General features: G+C 43.8%; 1 protein-coding gene across 1 annotated transcript in view; it reads right to left on the minus strand.

Moving 5' to 3' along the window:
* LOC125483089 (dynein axonemal heavy chain 6-like) overlaps window positions 1–25,112 on the minus strand; it is a 343,417-nt gene that overhangs the window by 180,252 nt on the left and 138,053 nt on the right. The window contains 2 exon segments of the mRNA XM_048596614.1: window positions 4,270–4,353; window positions 16,473–16,659. Of these exon segments, the coding sequence (XP_048452571.1) occupies window positions 4,270–4,353; window positions 16,473–16,659 (271 nt within the window).

Raw genomic sequence — 25,112 nt, forward strand, 5'->3', positions numbered from 1 at the left:
GACTGAGCGGGCAGTGCCCCGCGGTGGAGCAGACTGAGCGGGCAGTGTCCCGCCGTGGAGCAGATTGAGCGGGCAGTGTCCTGCATTGGAGCAGACTGAGAGGGCAGTGTCCCGCGGTGGAGCAGACTGAGCAGGCAGTGTCCCGCGATGCGGACTGAGTGGGCACCGTCCCGCAGTGGAGCAGACTGAGCAGGCAGTGCCCCGCGGTGGAGCAGACTGAGCGGGCAGTGTCCCGCGGTGGAGCAGACTGAGCGGGCAGTGTCCCGCGGTGGAGCAGATTGAGCGGGCAGTGTCCCGCGGTGGAGCAGACTGAGTGGGCAGAGTCCCGCGGTGGAGCGGATTGAGCGGGCAGTGTCCCGCGGTGGAGCAGATTGAGCGGGCAGTGTCCCGCGGTGGAGCAGTCTGAGCGGGCAGAGTTCCGCGGTGGAGCAGATTGAGCGGGCAGTGTCCCGCAGTGGAGCAGACTGAGCGGGCAGTGTCCCGCGGTGGAGCGGACTGAGCGGGCAGTGTCCCGCAGAGCAGACTGAGTGGGCATTGTCCCTCGGCTGAATAGCGTGAGTGGGCTGGGCCCTGTGCTGGAACAAGCATGTGCCGAGACCCCTGGCAGCGGGGAGCGAACAGGCGATTCTCCGAGCAGCAGCGGATCAAGGCCTTGATAGACAACGGCATGCGGGTGCAGTACGGCCTCGTGCTCCGGGGCCTGCAAACACAGGCAGGAACTTTAGTACTTCTGGGCACTTATTACCATTTTCACTGTTTCATACTAATCTATATTCTTCTCTCACTCTGTAACAACACTATGTTAGTTTACTCTGTCAGACTTATACCGAGGTACTTGAACCTAAGATGGCGCCATTAAAGGCAGCCACTGTGGAAACTTTCCCTGTAATACTGTACTGGAGTACATGTGACAATAATGGATATTCTGATTCTGATTCTGAGTAGACTGATGGGGCGGTAATTGGCCGGGTTGGATTTGTCCTGCGTTTTGTGAACAGGACATACTTGGGCAATTTTCCACATTGTCAGTTAGATACCAGTGTTGTAACTGTGCTGGAACAGCTTGGCTCGGGGAGCAGCAAGTTCTGGAGCAATGATGTCCAGTGCTATAGACTGGATGAGCTAAGCACCAAATTTGAGCTTTGAACAAAGGCAGTGATTAAGGTTGCAGGAGATAATGTGAAAGAGGGAGAGAGATAACAAACAAAATAATGCTCAGTTAATGGAAAATATATTGTGAAATGGGTAGAGGGGTGCTGTGGGTTTGCTTATTAACTTGCCAGATGTTTTTCACTTCAAGTGGTTGGACTCTGGGTACTCTGACTAAATGTCAGTGAAGGAGACATGGTATACTGTATTTTAGCTGATGCTGTGTCTCAGGAACTAGAACAGAGATCTCAGAATACTTAAAAGCAAAAATGCTACAATCATCACATCACTGCTTCAGATACTAAGGATAATTAAGAGTATGGTTACCAGACAGTGTTCATTAATATACTTCACCAATCCCTCATCACTCCAGCACACAGAACCAGCGTGCGCTGGCAGATCAGCCTCTTCAGTTTGGGTTCTGTGTTTAGCTGTATAACTTGCACTCCCTAGCTGAGATCTGTTGACTCCATCTGATGGATTAGATAATAACCGTGATGGCTCTTGAGCTGGCAGCGTTCCCACTAACAAGTACTCCACCCAATCACCATTCCTGCTGCTGGAGTGACTATTATCATTCACCAATTCACAATAGAAGGCTTCGACTCAGATGCGAGATTCCATACAATACAATTCCATACAAACAGCAGGATCAGGCAGTGATCCCAGGTCTAAAGGTCCCACCTATCCATGGGATGTTATTCAGTTGTCTGAACAATAACTACTTTCATGTATAATGCTCCTTTAATCTCATGAAAGCAGATACAATTGTAACTTTGAAAATGGAACTGGATAAGTCCTGAAGGGTGAAGGAGAATGAGCAGGAAAGTGCTGACACAGACACAATGGGGAAAATGACCTAGCCTCGCAGAAATTGGCTTCAATGAACCAGTCACACACTGAAATGAGTGGTCGAGCAAAATGTGTAGATAACAGTGGAAGTCTGTGCAGGAATATAGATAGTCTAAGTGAGTGGGCAAGGGTCTGGCAGATGGAGTACAATGTTAGTAAATGTGAGGTCATCCATTTTGGTAGGAAAAACAGCAAAATGGACTATTTAAATGGTGAAAAATTGCAGCACTTTTTAAAAATTCACTTTTTGGATGTGGGTGTCACTGGCTGGCCAGTGTTTCTTGCCTGTCTTTAGTTGTCGTTGAGAAGGTGGTGGTGAGCGGGCTTCTTGAAACGCTGCAGTCCTCCTGCTGTGGGTTGACCCACAATGTCATTAGGGAGGGAATTCCAGAACTTTGGACCAGTGACAGCGAAGGAACAGCGATACATTTCCACGGTGGCTCAGTGGTTAGCACTGCAGCCTCCCAGCGCCAGGGACCTGGGTTCAATTCTAATCTCGGGCGACTGTCTGTGTGGAGTTTGCACATTCTGCCCGTGTCTGCGTGGGTTTCCTCCGGGTGCTCCAGTTTCCTCCCACAGTCCAAGGATGTGCAGGTTAGGTGGATTGGCCATGCTAAATTGCCCGTAGTGTTCAGAGGTGTGTAGATTAAGCGGGTTATAGGAGGATGGGTCTGAATGGGATGCTCTGAGGGTTGGTGTGGACTTGTTGGGCCGAAAGGCCTGTTTCCACACTGTAGGGATTCTATGATCTAAGTCAGGATGGTGAGTGGTTTGGAGGGGAACCTGCTCCCATGTATCTGCTGCCCTTGTCCTTCCATCTAGAAGTGGTCATGGGTTTGGAAGGTGCTGTCTGAGGATCTTTGGTGAATTTCTGCAGTGCATCTTGTAGATAGTACACACTGCTGCTACTGAGCGTCGGTGGTGAAGGGAGTGGATGTTTGTGGATGTGGTGCCAATCAAGTGGCTGCTTTGTCCTGGATGGTGTCAAGCTTCTTGAGTGTTGTTGGGGCTGCACCCATTCAGGCAAGTGGGGAGTATTCCATCACACTCCTGACTTGTGCCTTGTAGATGGTGGACAGTCTTTGGGGAGTCAGGAGGTGAGTTACTCGCTGCAGTATTTCTTGCCTCTAACCTGCTCTTGTAGCCACTGTGTTTATGTGGTGAGTCCAGTTGAATTTCTAGTCAATGATAACCCACAAGATATTGATAGTGGGGGATTCAGTGATGGTGACACCATTGAATGCTAAAGGTTGGTGGTAAGATTGTGTCTTGTTGGTGATGGTCATAGCCTGCCGCCGTGTAAAGGGACGTGGGTGCCCTCATGCATGAATCGCAAAAAGTTGGTTTGCAGGTGTAGCAGGTAATTAAGAAGGCAAATGGAATATTGTCCTTCATTGCTAGAAGGATTGAGTTTCAAAACAGGAAGGTTATGCTACAGCTGTATAGAGTGCTGGTGAGGTCACACCTACAGTACTGTGTACAGTTTTGATGTCCTTACTTGAGAAAGGATGTACCGACATTGGAGGGGGTGCAGAGGAGATTCACTAGGTTGATTCCAGAATTGAGAGGGTTGGCTTACAAAGACAGATTGAGTAGACTGGAACTATACTCATTGGAATTTAGAAGAATGAGGGAGCATCTTATTGAAACATATAAAATTATGAAGGGAATAGGTAAGATAGAAGCAGGGAGGTTGTATCCACTGATGGATGAAACTAGAACGAGAGTGCATAGCCCCAGAATAAGGGGAAGCTGATTTAGGACTGAATTAAGGAGGAACTTCTTCACCCAAAGGGATGTGAATCTGTGGAATTCCCTGCCCAGTGAGGAAGTGAGGCTACCTCATTAAATATTTTTGAAGAAAAAATAGAAAGAGTTTTGAACAGGAAAGGAATTAAGGTTTACGGTGAGTGGGCAGATCAGTGAAGCTGAGTCCACGAGAAGATCAGCCATGATTTTATTGAACAGTGGAGCAGGCTCAAAGGGCCAGATGGCCTACTCCTGCTCCTCTTCCTTATGTTCTCCAAACAGGAGAGAGGTATCAACCTCCATCTTGGCTCCAGGAAAAGTGCTGGTAAACAGGACAAGGTGACTCAAACTGTCTCTGTCCTCAATCAGGCAAAATGATCTTCCTGGTGCCTTGCTTCAACATCCACATTAAGGTTCTATCTGAAATTGGGATCTTCCATCCACCCACCATGGGGAAAGCCGGGTTGTCAAAACTTGGTACCTGTTAGGGAGAGTCCAAACAGCGCTGAGTTGGTGCACTTACTGAATCTCAGCTGCTCTCTTCTTCTGTCCTGCCATCACTAACACAGACTTTATGGACCTCATTCCAAAGTCATAGTGATCCTGTTGGGACAGGAAAAGAGGATGGGTTCAGAGAGAGAAACTTCAGACAACTGTAAATTGATCACACTTTTAACATAATAAAATAACCTAAGTTGTTTCACAGTTGCATTTTCAAAATATTCCAATTGGATTTAAACATCGTTGGCTGGGTTTACAAAACTAATACCTGAACAGCGAAAGCTTCAGCCTTATCATTCAGCCTTATCTTTTGAACTGATGTGCTGTTCTCTTCCATCATTGAGGATGGGGATATTTGTGGAGCCTCCTCCTCCAGTGAGTTGTTTAATTGTCCCCCACCATTCACAACTGGATGTGGCAGAACTGCAGAGCTTAGATCTGATCCGTTGTTTGTGGGATTGCTTAGCTCTGTCGATCACTTACTGCTTTCGCTGTTTGGTGTGCAAGTAATCCTGTTTGGTGGCTTCACCAGGTTGATACCTCATCTTCAGGTATGCCTGGTGCTGCTCCTGGCATGTCCTCCTGCACTCTCCATTGAGCCAGGGTCGATCCCCTGGCTTGATGGTTAACACAGTTCGGAGGAAGAGTCACCAGACCCGAAACGTTATCACTGATTTTTTCTTCACAGATGCTGCCAGACCTGCTGAGCTTTTCCAGCAACTTCTGTTTTTGTTGCATTCAGAGTCTTACTCCATCTTCAGGAGTTAGTGAGAGAGGTACTATCAGACACAGATTTTATAAGTAAAAGATCAAAGGGTCACACCACTTATGAGATAACACAGCATGGAGCTGGAGGAACACAGCAGGACAGACAGCATCAGAGGAGCAGGAAAATTGATGTTTTGGGTCCTGCTCCACTGATGCTGCCTGGCCTGCTGTGTTCCTCCAGCTCCACGCTGTGTTATCTGACTCCAGCATCTGCAGTTCTTACTATCTCTGAGTGAGTTATAAAACCACTTATGAGTATGTACTAAACAAAACTAAGATGCTGTCAAATCTTTAATCAGTTAGAAGGTTTTAACTGATTAATGTGTATATGTAAATCCTCAAATTCTTTTGAAGTCACTGTTCTGAGAAAACTAAAGGTTTTATCAGTGTAAAGAAGAGGTGACATTTTAGGTCAGACAATGCATGTTAGGTGCGAGGCCTTGCTTAGAATCTGTTTGTGTTTTGGTTTGGAGTCAGACGGGTTTTATTTCTAAAGTAGGAATTTATAAAACGCCACATTGACTGTCTCTAAATTGTGTTATTTTTGAACAAAATAGAATGTATCCGCAAATGCAAATTCACCCCATTGATTCACATATGTGTGTGTGTGTGTGTGTGTGCGCGTGTGTTTGTGTGTGTGAGGGACAGTGTGTGCGCGTGTGTGCGAGTGAGGGAGAGCGAGTGTGTGCTAGATCTGTGCGAAGTCTGTCCCATTTAGCACAGTGAAAGTGCCACACAACACGGAGGTTGTTCTCAACGTGAAGGCAGGACTTTGTCTCCACAAGGACTGTGCGATGGTCACTCTTACCAATACTGTCATGGACAGATGCAACTGCAGCTGGAAGATTAGTGGTATGTTTTTCCCTAACTAATCTAAAAAACAAACCTGCCCTTATTCAGTCCATGTCCCTCTATTCCCTCCATATTCATGTAACCATCCAGGTGCCTCTTAAATGTCACCAACGTGCCTGCTTCCACCACCTCCTTTGGCAGTGCATTCCAGGCTCCTACCACTCTCTCTGTGTGAAAATCTTTCCTCGCACATCTCCCTTAAACATTCCCCCTCTCACTTTGAACCAGTGCTCCCTTGTAATTGAAACTTCAACACTAGGAAAAAGCCTCTGACTATATCCACCTTATCTAGGACTCTCATAATTTTGTAGTCCTCTATCAGGTCTCTTCTCAGCTGCCGTCTCTCCGGTGAAAACAATCCTAGTCTTTTTAATCTTTCCTCATAGCCAATATCCTCCAGACTAGGCAACATCTAGTGAACGTTCTCTGCACTCTCTCCAAAGCTTTAATGTCCTTCTGGTAATGTAGTGACCAAAACTGCACACAATGCTCCAAATGCTGCCTAACAAAGGTTTTATAGTTGCAACATGGTTTTGCCAACTCTTGTACTCCATGCCCTGGGCGATGAAAGTAAGCGTGCCATATGCCTTCTTAATCACCTTGGCCACCTGTGTTGCCACTTTTAGGGAACTGTGGACCTGCACACCCAGACCCATCTGTATGTTAATGTTCCTAAGGGTTCTGCCAACTTACAGTACAATTCACACCTAAATTTGATCCTCCAAAATGCATCACCTCACATTTGTCTGGATTAAACTCCATCTGCCATTTCTGTGCCCAAGTCGCCAATCTATCTATATGCTGTTGTATCCTTTCACAATTGTTGGCAATCTCAGCAACTCCACCAATCTTTGTATCATCTGCAAATTTACTAATCAGACCACCCAGATCATTTATACATACTACAAACAACACAGGACCCAAGACTGATCCCTGAGGAACACTACTAGTTACCAGTCTCCATTCTGAAAAACACCCTTCCACCACTACCCTCTGTCTTCTCTGACCAAACTAGGTTTATATCCATCTAGCCAGCCCACCCCGAATCCCATGTGATTTTAGTTTTCGTACCAATCTGCCATGTGGGACTTTATCAAATGCCTCAGATATTCACCATATCTATGCCCCTCATGATGTTATAAACATCAATAAGGTCACCCCTCAACCTCCCCCGCAGCAGTGAAAGAAGTCCTAGCCTATTCTTATAACTTAACTCATCCATCCCCAGCAACATCCTGGTAAATCTTTTCTGAATCCTCCTCAACTTAATAACATCCTTCCCATAACTGGGTGACCAGAACCGCACACAAAACTCCAGAAGAGGCCTCACCAATGTCCTGTACAACCTCAATGTGATGTCCCAACTCCTTTACTCAAAGGTCTGAGCAATGAAGGCAGACGTGCTAAATGCCTTTTTAAATATTCTGTCTACCTGTGATGCAAATTTCAAAGAATTATGTAGCTGAACCCTTAGGTCTCTCTATTCTACAGTACTACCCGGGGCTCTGCCATTAATCGCGTAGGTCCTGCCCTGATTTGTTTTACCAAAATGCAATACTTCCCATTAATCCAAATTAAACTCCACTTGCTACTCCTCAGCCCTTTGACCCAATTAATCAAAATCCCTTTATAATCTTAGAATACCTTCTTCAATGTTCACTATACCACCAAGTTTGGTGTCATCTGCAAACTTACTAACCATACTTTTTACATCCTCATCCAAATTGTTTATATAAATGGCAAACAAAAGTGGTCACAGGACCCCAGTCCAAAAAATGATCCTCTTCCACCACCCTCTGTCTCCTACCATCAAGCCAATTTTGTAGCCAATTGCCAAGCTTTCCCACAAGAGCAAGGAAGATTTACCGCAGTTATAAGAGCACACTTGGAGTACAATGTGCAGCTTTAGTCTCTTACCACATAAAAAACATACTGTGATTGAGGGAGTGTAGCGAAGGTTCACCAGACAGATTCTTGGGATGGCAGGTTTGTTGTACGTTGAGAGACTGGGTTGATTGTGCCTACATTCACTGGAGTTTAGAGGAATGAGAGGGAACTCATTGAAACATATCAAATCCTGACCATGCTAGACAGACTGGATGGAAAGGTGATGTTTCTCCCAACTAGGGGTACCCGAATAAAGAGTCATGGTGTCAGGATACACAGTTGGCCTTTTTTGACTGAGATGAGGAGAAATTTCTTCACTCATAGCGTGGTAAATTTGTGGAATTCTCAATCACTAAAGGCTGTGGACTTAAAGTCACTGAATATATTGAAGACAGAAATAGATTCCTAGAAGCTAAAGACATCAGGGGTATGGGGAGAGAACTGGAGTGTGGCATTGAGATAGAAGATCAGCCATGATAAGACCATAAGACCACAAGGTATACAGGCAGAATTAAGCCATTTAGCCCATCAAGTCTGCTCCGCTATTTGATCATGGCTGATATCTTTCACAATTTCATTCTCTAGCCTTCTCCCCATAACCCTTGATCCCCTGACTAATCAAGAACCTATCTCAAAACTGAAGGAACTGTGGATGCTGGAAATCTATCCATCTCTGTCTTAAATACACTCAATGACTTGGTCTCCACAACCTTCTGCGACAATGAGTTCCACCAACTCTCCACACTCTGGCTGAAGAAATACCTCCTCAAATCAGTTCAAAAGGGCCATCCCTTCACTCTGAGGCTGTGCTCTTGAGTCCTAATCTCTCCTACTAGTGGAAACGTCTCCACACCCACTCTAACCAGGTATCTTAGTATTCTAGAAAATTCAATCAGATCCCACCTATCCTGCTAAACTGTATTGAGTACAGGCCCAGAGTCCTGTATTGCTCCTCATATGACAAGCCCTTCATCCCTGGGATTATTCTTGTAAACCGCTTCTGGATCCCCTCCAATGCCAACACATTCTACCTTAGGAACGGGGACCAAAACTGCTCATAATATTCCAAATGAGGTTTGACCAGAATCTTATACAGCTTTAGCAGTCTTTCTCTATTCTTGTATTTTAGCACTCCTGAAATGATTTGATTGGATTTATTATCATCACATGTACTGTGATACAGCAAAAAGTATTGGTTTGCGTGCTATCTAGACAAACCATACCTTACATAAGCACATTAGAGTATTCAAACAATATGCACAATATAGAGTTACAGCTATAGAGACGGTGCAGAGAAAGATCAACTCTAATATATGAAAGGTCCATTCATAACTCTGATAACAGTGGAGAAGAAGCTTTTCTTGAATCTGTGGTAAGTGTTTTCAAATGTTTGTATCTCCTTCCTGATGGAAGAGGGTAGAAGAGAGTATAAGCAGGGTGGGAGAGGTCTTTGATTCTGTTAGCTGCTTTCCCAAGGCAACGGGAAGTATAGACGGAGTCAAAGGAAGGAAGGCTGGTTTGTGTGATGGACTGGGCTGTGTTCACAACGCTATGTAATTACCTGCAGTATTAGGCACAGCAGTTGCCAAACCAAGCTGTGATGTGTCTAGACAGGATGCTTTCTAAGGTGCATCGATAAAAATTGATAAGAGTCATTGTGGACATGCTGAATTTCCTTAGCTGTCTGAAGATGTAGAGGCACTGGCATGCTTTCTTGACTGTAGTGTCGAAGTGGAGGGCCAGGATATTTACTCCTAGGAACTTGAAGCTCTCGACCACCTCCACCTCAGCACCATTAATACAGACCAGGGCGTATTCTCCAATTCACTTTGTGAAGTCAATGACCAGCTCCTTCATTTTACTAACATTGAGAGAGAGATTGTTGTCTTTACAACATGTCACTACGCTGTCTATCTCTTTCCTGTACTCTGTCTCATTGTTTGAGATTCTACCCACCAAAGGGGTGTCATCAGCAAATTTGTAAATGGATAGAGCTGAACGTGACCACATAGTCTTGAGTGTATAAGGTGTATAGTGAGGGGCTGAGTATGTAGCCTTGCGGGGTACCGGTGTTGAGCATTACCATGGAGGTGGTGTTGTTGCCTATCCTTACTGATTGCGGTCTGTGGTTCAGAAAGTCAAGGATCCAGTAGCAGAGGGAGAAGCAGAGTCCTAGGTCTTGGAGTTTGGTGATGGGTTTGTTTGGAATTATGGTGTTGAAGATGGAGTTAAAGTCAAATGAATGCTAACATTGCATTTGCCTTCCTAACTGCCAACTGAACCTGCATGTTAACCTTAAGAGAATCCTGAACAAGGACTCCCAAGTCTCTTTGTGCTTCAGATTTCTGAAGCCTTTCCCCGTTTAGAAAATTGTCTGCACCTCTGTTCTTCCTATAAAAGCGCATGACCTCACACTTTCCCACATTGTATCCTATGTGCCACTTCTTAGCCCATTCTCCTAACTTGTCCAAAGCCTTCTGCAGCCTCCCTGCTTCTTCAACACTACCTGTCCCTCCATCTATCTTGAGTCATCTGCAGGCTTAGTAACAACACCCTCAGTTCCTTTGTCCAGATCATTAATGTATAAAGTGAATAGTTGTGATCAGAACACTGACCCCTGCAGAACTCCAGTAGTCACCAGCTGCCATCTTGTAAAAGACCCCTTTATTGCTGCTCCCTGCCTTCTGCCTGTGAGCCAGTCCTCTATCCATGCCAAGCACCTTGTCCCTAACAACATGGGCCCTTAGTTTTAATTAGCAGCCTCCTGCGCAGCACCTTGTCAAAGGCCTCCTGGAAATCCAAATAGATCGCGTCCACTGGCTCTCCTTTGTCTAAACTGCTTGTTACCACCTCAAAGAATTCTAACAGATTTATCAGGATTGACCACCCCTTGATGAAGCCATGTTGACTCTATCCTATTTTATCATGCATTTCCAAGTACCCAATAATCTCATCCTTAAAAATGGATTCTAAAATCTTTCCAAATACTGAAGCCAGGCTAACCAGGCTATAGTTTCCTGTCTTCTGCCTCCCTCCCTTCTTAATCAGGGATGTTACATAAGCCATTTTGCAATCCTCTGAGACCATTCCTGAGTGAAAAAGTTTTCATTTAGTGGCTGGTGGGAACGTGGAATGCACTGCCTGGCACGATATTGGAGGCTGGAAACCTTACAGCCTTTAAAAAAATTTTGGATGAGCACTTCAAATATCATAAGGTTCAAGGATATGGGACAAGTACAGGAAATTGGGACTGGCGTACTTTTAGTGGTAGTTATGTCAATACAGACTCGATGGGCTGTAGGGCCTTTTCTGTGCTGTAAGAATCGATGAATCGACGAATCTATGAATTTCCCTGACTCCAGTGATTCCTGAAAGATCACCGCTAATGTCTCCACAAGCTCCTCAGCTATCTCCTTCAGAACAGTGGGAATGTAGTCCATCAGGTCTGGGTGATTTACCTGCCTTCAGACCTTTCAGCTTCCCCAGCACCTTTTCCTTAGTGATAGCCACTACACCCAACTCTCTCCCCTGATTATCTTGAAATTCTGGAATGTTGCTGATGTCTTCCACTGCGCAAACTGATGCAAAGTACCTATTCAGTTCCTCTGCCATTTCTTTGTTCCCCATTATTATCCCTGTAAAACAGAGACGCTGAGAGACGTCACTGAGTGTTTGGGAGAAATCAGCACAGACATTACAACCGTTCAGCAGAGTGAGGAAGAACTCAGTGCTAAGGAAGGGTATGCTCCAAACATTACATTCCCGTAGTAATTCCATCCTTCCTTCCTCCTCTATAAAAAAATGAGGACAGACATTGAGAGAAAATGTTAGGAAGTTTGTTGTAGCCTAGAGGCTATTTGGTCTGCTTGTAAAGATTGCACAGTAATTTAAGGAACCAATCAATGCAGCTAGTTGTTACAAGTGCGGGCTTAGGTGCATACTCCCCTTCCAATCATCTCTGGCCAGCTTATCCCTCATGTCTTTGCAGTTACCTTTACTCAACTGTTATATTGTTACATCTGATTCCAGCGCCCGCCTCTCAAACTGCAGGGTGAATTCTATTATATTATGGTCACTGACCCCTAGCAGTTCTTTCACCTTAAGTTCGCTGGTCAAGTCTGCGTCATTACACATCATCAAATCCAGAACTGCCTGTTCCCTTGTGGGCTCTACCACAAGCTGCCCCAAAAAACCATCTTGCAGATATTCCACAAATTCCTTTTCTTGAAATCCGCTACCAGCCGGATTTTCCCAGTCCACCTGCATATTGAAGTCCCCATGATTATTGTAATCGTCCCTCTTTTACATGCCTTTTCTATTTCCTGATTTATTTTCTTCCCAACATCCTGATTACTGCCCAGAGGTCTGTACACAACTCCAAATCAGGATCATTTTTCCTTTGGGTGTTCCTGTGGGTGTTCCACAGGGATCCGTGTTGGGACCACTGTTGTTTGTGATATACATAAATGATCTGGAGGAAGGTATAGATGGTCTGATTAGCAAGTTTACAGATGACACTAAGATTGGTGGAGTAGTAGATAGTGAAGGGGACTGTCGGAGAATGCAGCAGAATATAGATAGATTGGAGAGTTGGGTGGAGAAATGGCACATGGAGTTCAATCCAGGCAAATGCGAGGTGATGCATTTTGGAAGATCCAATTCAAGAGTGAACTATACAGTAAATGGAAAAGCCCTGGGGAAAATTGATGCACAGAGAGATCTGGGTGTTCAGGTCCATTGTACCCTGAAGGTGGCAACGCCGGGCGATAGAGTGGTCAAGAAGGCATACGGCATGCTTTCATTCATCAGACGGGGTATTGAGTACAAGAGTTGGCAGGTCATGTTACAGTTGTATAGGACTTTGGTTCGACCACTTTTGGAATACTGCGTACAGTTCTGGTCGCCACATTACCAAAAGGATGTGGATGCTTTGGAGAGGGTGCAGAGGAGGTTCACCAGGATGTTGGCTGGTATGGAGGGCGCTAGCTATGAAGAGAGGTTCAGTAGATTAGGATTATTTACATTAGAAAGATGGAGGTTGAGGGGGGACCTGATTGAGGTCTACAAAATCATGAGAGGTATAGACAGGGTGGATAGCAAAAAGCTTTTTCCCAGAGTGGGGGACTCGATTACCAGGGGTCACGATTTCAAGGTGAGAGGGGAAAAGTTTAAGGGAGATATGCATGGAAAGATCTTTACGCAGAGGGTGGTGGATGCCCTGGAACGTGTTGCCAGCGGAGGTGGTAGAGGCGGGCACGATAGCATCATTTAAGATGTACCTAGACAGATACATGAATGGGCAGGGAGCAGAAGGATACAGATCCTTGGAAAATAGGCGACAGGTTTATATAGAGGATCTGGATCGGCGCAGGCTTGGAGGGCCGAAGGGCCTGTTCCTGTGCTGTAATTTTCTTTGCTCCTTGTTCTTTGCGGTTCCTCAGCTCTACCCACGTGGATTCTAGGCCTTCGAACACTATATCACTTCTTGAGATCAATTTAATTTACTTCCAAGCCAACGTCACCTCCTCTGCCCATCTGCCTGTCCTTTTGATATTTAGTTCCCAGCCCTGATCCCCTTGCAGCCCCACATTTGTGATGCTCACACCACCATACCTGCCAATTGCAATCTGCACTACAAGATCATTTACCTTGTTTCATATAATGCATCCATTTAAATCCAACACCCTCAGTCCTGTGTTGTCTGCCCCCTTGCCTCATAGTTGTCCCCTTATCTGCTGTGCCTGACGTTAGGCTCCTGACCCTTTCCATACTCTCTGTCCTATTACTTGTTCTTGAAACTTCAACAACCTCTGATGAGCCCGCCCCCTCCTTTATCTTTTTACCATAATTTTTCATGTGACTAAACTTATCCCTTCACTGTTTGGTTGAAAGCCCTAACCACAGCCCGAGTTATGTGATTCGCCTGGGCTCTGGTCCCAACATGATTCAGGTAGAGTCTGTCCCATCGGAACAGCCCAACACTGGTGCCAATGTCCCATGAATTTAAACCTGTTTCTCCCACGCCAACCTTTGAACCACGCGTTTACCTCTTTAATCTTCTTGATCCTGTGTTAATTTGCTCATGGCTTAGGTAGTAGTCCAGAGGTTATTACCTTTTTGGTTTTGCCTTTTAATTTAGCCCTTAGCTACACTAATTTCCTCAGCAGAATCTCTTTCCTCTTTCTACCTATATTGTTGGTACCTGCGTGGACGATGGCACTGGATCTTTCCCCTACCACTCAAAGTTCCTTTGAAGCCCAGATCAGATATCCTGAAACCAGACACAAGGCAGGCAACCCAGCCTTCGGGACTCTCTTTCCTGACCATAGAGAATAGTGTCTATTCCCCCTCACTATATTATCCCTGATTACAACCACATTTCTCTTTTCTCCCCACATGCTAATAGCTCCCAGTACCATGGTGCTATGGTCAGTTTGCTCATCCTCCCTACAGCCGCATCTCTTGTCCCTATAGGGAGCAAGAATCTCAAACCTGTTAGATAACCTCAAGAGCTGAGGCTCATTCAGCACTACTTCCTGAATCTGTCTTCCTGGTGGTCACACCCTCCTGACCCTGACCACTGACTGAATTTGAGGTACTTTGACTGCCTCCTGAAACACAGTGACCAGATAACTCTCTTCCCCTCCGATGTGCAGCAGTGTTCAAAGGTCAGACTCCAGCTCATCAGCTCTAAGCTGGAGTTCTTCAAGCAACCAACACTTGCTCTAGATGTGGTCACTGTGAACCACAATGAAAACCACCAGCTCTCACATCAAGGTGCAGGGCTGGATGAACACAGCAGGCCAAGCAGCATCATAGGAGCAGAAAGGCTGACGTTTCGGGCCGAGACCCTTCATCAGAAAAGGGGGAGGGGAAGGGGGTTCTGAAATAAATTGGGAGAGAGTGGGAGGCGGATAGAAGATGGATAGAGGAGAGGATAGGTGGAGAGGCAACAAACAGGTCGAAGAGGCGGGGATGGAGCCAGTAAAGGTGAGTGTAGGTGGGGAGTTAGGGAGGAGATAGGTCAGTCCAGGGAGGACGGACAGGTCAAGGGGGCGGGATAAGGTTAGTAGGTAGGAGATGGGGGTGCGGCTTGACGTGGGAGGAGGGGATAGGTGGGAGGAAGAACAGGTTAGGGAGGCGGGGACGAGCTGGACTGGTTTTGGGATGCGGTAGGGGGAGGGGAGATTTTGAAGCTTGTGAAATCTACATTGATACCATTGGGCTGCAGGGTTCCCAAGCGGAATATGAGTTGCCGTTCCTGCAACCTTCGGGTGGCATCGTTGTGGCACTGCAGGAGGCCCAGGATGGACATGTCGTCTGAGGAATGGGAGGGGGAGTTGAAATGGTTCGCGACTGGGAGGTGCAGTTGTTTATTGCGAACCGAGCGTAGGTGTTCTGCAAAGCGGTCCCCGAGCCTCCGCTTGGTTTCCCCGATGTAGAGGAGGCCACACCGGGTACAGCGAATGCAGTATACCACATTAGCAGATGTGCAGGTGAACATCTGCTTGATGTAGAAAGTCTTCTTGGGTCCTGGGATGGGGGTGAGGGAGGAGGTATGGGGGCAGGTGTAGCACTTCCTGCGGTTGCAGGGTCTAGGCCCGAAACGTCAGCCTTTCTGCTCCTATGATGCTGCTTGGCCTGCTGTGTTCATCCAGCCCTGCACCTTGTTGTCTCGGATTCTCCAGCATCTGCAGTTCCTACTAGCTCTCACATCATGCAGTTACAACACATCACATTTCTATTTTAATTATTTAGTTCTTAATTTGTTTTTAACATCTTTATACTGGCCTTTTAGCCTGTAGCCTGTGAATATTTCTCCTGTACAGCTGCAATCTGAAAGTAACCTATAATAGATAGTCAAATTAGTAGCTATCACCAAACAATTAACCTGCAGTTTAGCTGTGATGTCACTCTTTTGCGCTGGGCCCCTGATCCTGGGTCTCAATTGTCCTGTTTAAAAAAAACCTTATAAACTAGGAGCCAACAAAACAAGCAAAAAGAACCTCTTCCCCTCTGCACCAAATTCCCATGTCGCCTCCAAATTCCTCGAATTATATACTCACTCTGGCTACGTCTTGCTCTGAAAGGGATATCTCCTTCCTGACCCTGATCATTTAGAATTGGTCGAATGGCCTCCTTCTGCCCCTATTTCCTGTGTTTCTAAATCCCCCTGATGATCTCTTTACAGTGTGAACCATTCACTGAGTCTCAGCTGGCTATTACACTTTGAAAGATACTGCAGCCAGGTCTGATCATACCTACATGTGAAGAGTGCAGACATCAGACAGGACTGACTGAACAGCGGTGAGGAATGGGACATTTGTCCCAAATCCCCAGTGAACAGAAACCTGCACCTGGCTGAATCCAATAAGGCCAGGCTGCTTCAGCAATTATAACTGGGATGGTTCTGAGACCTCTTGGTCATTCTGTTTGTTTCACTGAGTTTCAATGGCCGAGTTGCAAACATCTTCAGTAAACTGATTGCTGGCGTGATTGACTGAATTATATAGCTTTGAGGGAAATCACGGATTTAATCTAATTGCTGTGCAATAATCGCTTTAATAAACTGTGTTTACATTGTCAGTTCCTCAATTTCACTATTACACGATTACAAATACCATATCAGGCTCCATCCAGATCAAGTCCTATTGCTGCTTCAATAACCTTTGAAAGGTTTCTCTCAGCAGGTAGAGGTGAAGATTGGTTCCTACCTGTTGAGATAACTGCTTGCTGGCCAGCTGATATACATTAACAATCTTTCCTGAGAGGGACTTGGCTGATTTAAAGCCCTCAGAGAACAGCATGATTTCTGCAATTAGCTCGTAATCAGGTACCATCATTGCCACAGGCCGGAATAAGGATTTCAGATTGTCTGGGAGTTCAACTCGTCCTTCGTATCTAAAGGAATGAAAACAAATACAAACCTTACATTAGGAAGAGGAAATGCAGGGAGATTAGTCAGCATCTGAGCAAGATTGGACTGGCAGCATTGGGAGCCCTCCCACTGAACTTAATAGTACAGCAGGGGTGGAGGCAGTCAATCAGGAGGCAACCTCCAGAAGCTGGCTGAGCCCATCTTGTTGCCGACATGTGAGAGATGGGACCACAGTTTGGTGCAGAGATTGATGTCCCAATGCCTATGGAAAATACAGCACAGGGTGTCACTAACAGGAAGGTAGTCATGGCTATTATCTTCAGCTTTCTCAGCAATGGCCTTTTGTCCATCATAAAGTCAGGGGTGGAAACTGATCACTGACCATTACAAAACGCTTAGCTCCATTCTCAGTCCTTTTTGAATTAAGTAACCCAGAGGCAGTGAATATCATTACTCTGTACAATACCAGACATAGACTGGCAAGTGAAAAATTCCATTCGCATTGTGATACCTTAAATTAGAAAAATCCAAACATGAGTTTCAATATCACCACCATTGCCACATACAAGCATACAAAAAAGGAACAAGAGTAGGTCATTAGGCACTTCAAGTCTGCTCCACCATCTAATAAGACCATAGCTGGCTTGGCTTTAACCTCAACTCTATATTCTTGCATATCCCCAATAATCTTTCATCCACTTGGTCATTAAAAAAATCTATCTACCTCTGTTTTAAAAATATTTACAATTTTACATCTTTGAGGAAAGGAATTTCAAAATCTCACAACTCAACTGCTTTGCCAAGATTCCAAATTTACAGACGTTAGCTACTCTGTGCTGACTATCTTGTTTTTTGGCCCCTTGAAGCGCCTCCAACACCAATGTTTGTATGTTCCTGTAAGGATCGAGGCAAAAGCACTGACCTCAGTAAGATAAAGGCAAGGATGTAAGATTCTGATAAAGGGATAAAACAATGGCTAACTTAGAAAGTTAAGGAGAGTTTTAAGTTGAAAGAAAAAGCATATAAAAATGTTGGAACCAATTGTAAAGGAAGTAAAAGTGGCACATCACTGGTGACCAGTGGTGTTCCACAGGGATCTGTTCTGGGACCTCTGCTGTTTGTGATCTTTATAAATGATTGAATGAGGAAGTGGAAGGGTGGGTTAGTAAGTTTGCCGATAACATGAAGGTTGGTGGAGTTGTGGACAGCGTGGAGGGCTGTTGTAGGTTGCAACGGGACATTGACAGGATGCAGAGCTGGGCAAACAAGTGGCAGATGGAATTCAACCCAGAAAGGTGTGAAGTGATTCATTTTGGAAGGTGGAATTTGAATGCAGAATACAGGGTTAATGGCAGGATTCTTGGCAGTGTGGAGGAACAGAGGGATCTTGGGGTCCACATCTATAGATCCCTCAAAGTTGCGACGCAAGTTGATAGGGTTGTAAAGAAGGCGTATGGTGTGTTGTCTTTGATTGGCAGGGGAATTGAGTTTAAGAGCTGTGAGGTTATGCTGCAGTTCTATAAAATTCTGCTTAGACCACACTTGGAATACTGTGTCCAGTTCTGGTCACGTCATTACAGGAAAGATGTGGAAGCTTTAGAGAGGGTGCAGAGGAGATTCACCAGGATGCTGCCTGGACTGGAGGGCAGGTCTTATGAGGAAAGGTTGAGGGAGCTAGGACTTTTTTCATTGGAGCGAAGAAGGATGAGAGGTGACTTGATAAAGGTTTACAAGATGATGAGAGGCATAGATAGAGTGGATAGTCAGAGACTTTTTCCTAGGGTGGAAATGAGGGGGCATAATTTGGTGATTGGAGGAAGGTATGGGGGGATGTCAGAGGTAGGTTCTTCACACAGAGAGTGGTGGGCGTATGGAATGTGCTGCCAGCAGGGGTAGTGGAGTCAGATACTTTAGAGGCTTTTAAATGACTCTTGGATAGGCACATGGATGATAGTGAAATGTAGGATATGGAGGGTAGATTGATCTTAGTAGGATAATAGGTCGGCACAACATTGTGGGCCAAAGGGCCTGTATTGTACTGTACTGTTCTATGTTCTATGTTCTATGGTCTATTTGGAAAATCATAATCTAATCAAGCAGAGTCAGCATAGCTTCATGACAGGGAAATCATTTTAGACTACTTAATAACTTTTTTCAACCAGAGTGCATGGAGGGGAACTAGTGTTGCGTTTGGACTTCAAGAAGATATTTAACAAGGTCCCTCACAAAAGGTTAAGTCATAAGATAAGAGCCCATGCTGTAGGAGGTAGTATATTGGTGGATAGATAGAGAATTGGGCAGGAAACAGCAATTGGTGATAAGGGACTCTTTTTCAGGTTGGCAACCTGTTCCACAGGGATCAGTGCTGGGACCACAATTGTTTACAATATATATTAATGACTTGGAGGTAGAGACCCAATATTGTTATAAAGTTATATACAGTACTCATGAATTGGAAGGCAGGAAGCTACAACTTGTAAACGTGATGGAGGGGATGAATGCATGGTTCCTTTAAGAGGTAAAGTACTTTTCTAAGCTTAGAGATTTATACAGAGAAAAATGTGTCTGTTTGTACTTGAAGATGTACAGCCAGTTCTGAAACTGAAACATGTTGAATTGGCTTTGTGATTGGAAACCTTAGGCTTGTTTTGATGTTTTGGTAACTAGCTGGAATCAGTCAATTAATTTAAACCAAGCACTTAGCGATTGAAAGCCAATTGAATTTCAGTCTGATGATTTTGACAACCTTGGACCAATGCTATTGTAAGAAAATTGCTATGTCATTGAAGGTATATAAGGAGAGGGTTTTTGAAAATCGGTGTGAGAGTGAACCGCCATTGGAGAAATAAGCATCTAGCTCTCGCAAGAAATTGCTAAGCTCTCTAAGAAAGCACCATCTATCCATAAAAGCTACCTAATCACTTCTAGCTAAGAGTTCTCACAGTAGACCTCATAGAGAAAACATCCCTGACAGCCGGATCAACGAAAGAAAGATGTTTTTGGCTTGAGAACAGCAGAAAAAGGCGTGTAGACTTTGAGAGACTGAGTTTTAATTTATTTTCTTAATACTTGGGTTTATATAAGTGGGACTTGTGTTTATTGGAACAGCATACCAGTAGAATTTATTTCAGTTAGGGAATAGTTAGTAGTTAAGGGGGAATTGTTTGGTTTGTTGGTAATTCGGTTAATTTGTTTACTGTTTAGGGCTAAATAACTAAATTGTTACTTGTTACTTATAAAGTGAATATCAGGGATTTTCTTTCATTTAACCACTCTTTTTAACAGATAATAAAGGTGAAGCGAGCTTCTCTGGGTGTTTTGGGTTTTAATATTCGAAGGGAACCTCTATTTCTGCCATTACAGATTGGGGGCTTAAGTTTCAGTTTAATTATCAGAGGGGTTTGAACTCCTCTCCTTAACAATGTACTGTTATGGAGAGGAGACAAATTCGCAGACGACAGAAAAATAGGTAGAAAGGCAAGTTGTGGGAAATGTGCAAAAATTTTATGGAGTAATATTGATACATTAAGTATGTGGGCAAGAAGCTGGCAAATGGAGTATATTGTGGAAAAATGTGAAATTGTTCATTTTGGAAGGGAGAATCAAGAACATAGTATTATTTAAATGGAAAAAGCTGCAACATAAAGTGTATTGGGGTTATTTGTGCATAAAACACAGAAAGCACATAGCACATAGGTACGGCAGATAGTTAGGAAGGCTAGTGGAACATTGGCCCTTATTTCAAGGGGGTTGGAGTATAAGAGTAGGGAATTCTTACTGCAACTGTACAAGGTGCTGGGGAGACCACATCCAGAACTGTGATCAATTTTGGTCCCTCATTTAAAGAAATATACAATTTCATTGGAGGCAGTTCAGATAAGGTTCATTAGTTTGATCCCTGGTATGGAGGGATTGTCTTATGAACAAAAGCTAAACAGATTTGAACTCTAATCATTTGAGTTTAGAAGAAGGAGAGGTGATCTCATTGAAACATATAGGATTCTTAACAGGCTTGACAGGGTCAATGTTGAGAGGATGTTTCCCCTTATGGGAGAGTCCAGAGCCTGAGGGCATAGTCTCAGAATAAAGGTGCACCAATTTAAGATTGAGGTAAAGAGAAATTTCTTTTCTCTGAGGGTTGTGAATCTTTGGATCTCCTTGCTACAGAGAGCAGTGGGGGCAGAGTCCTCATGCGCATTTAAGGCTGAGATAAATAGATTTGTGATCAGTCTGGGATTCAAGGGTTATGGGAAAGAGCAGGAAAGTGGACATGAAGAATGTCAGATCAGCCATGATCCTATTGAATAGTGAAGCAAGCTTGAGACGCCAAATGCCTTACTCCTGTTTTTATCTCTTATGGGTAAAGTCACCATAGTCTGGTCTTGAATTAGACATTTGAATTTAAAGTGAGAGTCACCACACCTCAGATGGGTGGAAAAGTTGAGAAGGCAGGACTTTCATGTGGAGCTCAGCCATTATGGGAATTGAACCCATGCTACTGGCATCACTCTTCATCGTAAACCAGCCATCCAGCTAACTAATCCACACCACAACAATGCAGTCCAGTTGTTCAGTGCTCTCTCTACTGCATTCAATAACTGACTCCTTCCCTGTTGATTTAAGATGGGTACAGGGTACAGAATCTATGATCTTAAAGATATATTCAAGTAGGTTGCCAGAAGGTAAGTCACTTGGCAGTTCTGGTTCAAGTAAGTGTTACATCATTGCCACATTAAGAGTAATTCAAAAAGCATGCTGAATGTGGCTATGCTAGCATTACCAAAAGTAATTTTTAAATGGATGAAAAATACAATGAACCACCTTATGAAATATTAAGGACATTTTTATATTTATTCAAAGAACCAGGGAGAGTTGCCCAGACTTTTTTTGCATGTAGCAGAGTCATAGAGATGTACAGCACAGAAACAGAACCTTCGGTCCACTCATCCATGCCGACCAGATATCCTAAATACATCTAGTCCCATTTGAAGGCATTTGGCCCATATTCCTGTGAACCTTATCTATGTATATACCCATCCAGGTGCCTTTTAAATATTGTCATTGTACCAGCTTTCACAACTTCCTCTGGCAGTTCATTCCATACACGCACCACCCTCTGCATGAAAAAGTTGCACCTTATGTCCCTTTTAAATCTTTCCCTTCTCAGCTTAAACCTATGCCCTCTCGTTTTGGACTATTCACCATATCCATGCCCCTCATGATTTTATAAATCTCTATAAGGTCACCCCTCAGCCTCTGATGCTTCAGGGAAAAAAGCCCCGGCCTATTCAGCCTCTCCCTATAGCTCAAACCCTCCAACCCTGGCAACATCCTTAAATTTTTTTTGAACCCTTTAATATTTAATACATTTCCTGAAAGGAGCAGATCCAGTCAAGCTTTTAAAAGGGAAATGAATAAACATATAAAAAGGAAATAAAATGGATAGTGAGACTAATTTGATAGCTCTTACAAACAGCCAGCACACACAGAATGGCCTCTTTCTAGGGGGAATCAATTTCCAGTCTTAGGTTCTTATGAACAAAACTGATTGACAGCCTGAAGAGCTTGTCCCCTCCACACATTGTACATTCATCTTTTTTAGGTTCTTTGCTTACAGATGCTTTCATTTTTCTGTGTTGCTGATTATGGACTGAAATGGGAAAATGTTTGGTTTAAAAGCCAAGGATTATTGAAGGATTGCTGCACTGTTTGAAAGCAAGTTATCTGACACTCATGGAAACTCTTGTTTACACATCTGTTGTTTAAGCAGTGGGGGAAATCTTATTGCAGACAGACTAGAACCAGGGGACTGCGTATGAATAGAGATTTGGCTGGTAACAGGTAGCTGATTGTTCTGTGAAATAGTGACCAAGTCATCAATGACTGAGGCCACCTACCTACCAACAACTGTGTGATTGGCTATCGGAAATGGTCGGGGCAGAAGGCATCGAACTTCTGGAAGAGAAGAAGCTGGCTTTGCTCTGTAGTGAAACAAATCTCAATCTTGAAGATAGCTAGTTTATTTCCTCTTATAAATTGAGGTTTGAGTTTTAACAAGTACAGTTAACCATTAGCATAGAGTTTAATGAGTGCAGTTAACTAGTAGCCTAGAGTTTAACAAGTATAGTAAAGTAGGATTAGAGGTTTAACTAGTAGAGTTAGATGTCGATGGTTACAAATTATTTATCTGTAGTTAGAATGAATTTATTTGTAATACACAGTAAGTCTTGTTAAATACAGAAACCTGGTCCCTATTTTCTGTCAAGCTGAGTTTAAAAGACAGGTAAATTGGGGAATTCTGCAAACTTTTGAAAACATTTAGCTTTTATTTGACTCCAGGAAGAGCAGGGACTTGAGATGTAACACAGAACTAAAAGATTCATTGCCAGTAAACCAAGCTATCAGAAATTATATTTCTAGATGACTGAGGCTGCCTTTGATCACAAATCAATTCATGGGCATTTCAACTAATAGTTCATTAAATTCTAATCTTGCCCCAGTCAAATTGTAGCTTGTGTCTGTTGTAGCCATAGAGCAGGAGAGTGGAATTAGAAAAAAAAAATACACTATTAAAAAGTAATCCTTGGCGTAAGCCAAGCAGAAATGGTAGAGTTTTATTTTCAGGACAGAAGCTGATATCGATCCTAGAATTCATCAACTGTGGAAAAGAACGATACTGAAGCTTTAGGAAAGTGGCTTTGATAAAGAATAAACACACTAATCCTGGCAGGTTTATACTAAAAGGCACTAAAATGTCTGACCGGAAACATCAAAGACTTGGGGATTAAAGTGGAGTTTAATGTTGACCCAGAGGCTACGGAGAGAGACTGACAACATTGGCCTTTCGTGGTATTTCTGCAGCTCTTCAAAGCAGATCTCACGCAGTAATGACCCATTTAAACTGCCATTTGGCTTTCTTCAAAGTGTGTGAATTTTAAGTAACATGAGGCTACCTAGATTATATAAAGGCTGATATAGGATCATAGACTTTAACATTACAGAAGGAGACCATTCGACCCATTGTATCTGTACCTGCTCCCAAAAGAGCTACACAGCTAGTTCCATTCTTCAACTTTATTCCCATAGCTCTCCAAATTCAACACTTTCAAATCCATGTGCAGCTTACTTTTGAAACCTCCTATGGAATCTACCTCCCCCATTCTCCCAAGCAGCACATTCTAAATCCTAACAACTCTCTGAGTAAAGAAGTTTCTCTTCATCTCACTTCACTCCTTGCTCTCTTGCTGGCAGTCTTGAAATTGTGAGCCCTTGTCACTGACATACTGACGAGTGGGAACAGATTATCCTTCTTTACCCTGTCAAAATTGTTCATAATTTTGAATAGATTAACAAGCTTACTCTCCTCGGAACAGAGAAGATTAAGCTCAATTTCTCTAATCTTCCCTTGCATCTAAAATCCCCCATTCCTGGTATCATTCGAGTAAATCTCCTTTGCAGTCTCTTCAATGCTTTAACATCATTCCTTAAATAAGGTGCCCAGAACTGAACACAGTACTCCAAATGTGGTATGATTAATGATCTGTACAGGTGTAGCATCACTCCTTGCTTTACTCTATGGCTCTATTTATAAACCCAAGGATCCTATAAGTCTTTTTAACAACTGATATGAGGCCCAAAGTTGATCGATCCCCAGAGAGGACAGATAGGACTGAATGCGTGAGCCGTATAAATTGGTTAGAGCCCTGTTACTTTAAACTGATGACCCTGAACAGGCCGAATCTTTTCAGTGCAGCAGTGTAACTATTTCTCACACATTCTATCTTGTTATATTTCTTGGAGTCATTGAATATACCATTTTGAATCAGCTCCTTAACTTCAGTCTTTGTTTCTCTGCTGACTCGCTTCTATTTCTTGCTCTCTCTTACGCTCCTTCACTATTGCCACTGTTGCTGTCTTCTTGCATTTCTCTATCTGTCATCACATTCCTGTCTTCACTCTTTGTTTCTTTTCTGATTACTCCTCCATCACTTGCATTCTTCTATTGTCTTCCTGTATTATTTTTCTCCTGTGTTTCTGTCTCTTTCATCTCCTCTACTTTTGTTTATTCCTCAGTCTCCATCTGTTCTATTCCTCCTTTTTCATTTATTCACAGAACTGGGCATCACTGGCTAGATCAGCATTTAGTACCTATTCCTACTTGCCTAGAGCCATTGTTGTGGGTCTGGATTCAAATGTAGGCCAGTCCAGGTAAGGATGGCAGATTTCCTTCCCTGAATGGCATGAGTGAACAAGATGGGTTCTTTCTTTCAACAATCAGCTGTGGTTTCATGGTCATCATTAGAGTAATTCCAGATTTTCATTGAATTAAAATTACACTAAGATTCAAACCCAGGTCCCCAGACCATTACATGGGTCTCTGAATTAATAGTCTAGCAACAATACCACTAGGATTTCATCTCCCCCAGTTTCCCAATTGTTCACTGTTTTTTTTTCTATTTTAATGAGGAAAAGTGTG

The sequence above is a fragment of the Rhincodon typus genome, chromosome 5, assembly GCF_021869965.1.
Source record: "Rhincodon typus isolate 14 chromosome 5, sRhiTyp1.1, whole genome shotgun sequence".
NCBI classification, from domain to species: domain Eukaryota; kingdom Metazoa; phylum Chordata; class Chondrichthyes; order Orectolobiformes; family Rhincodontidae; genus Rhincodon; species Rhincodon typus.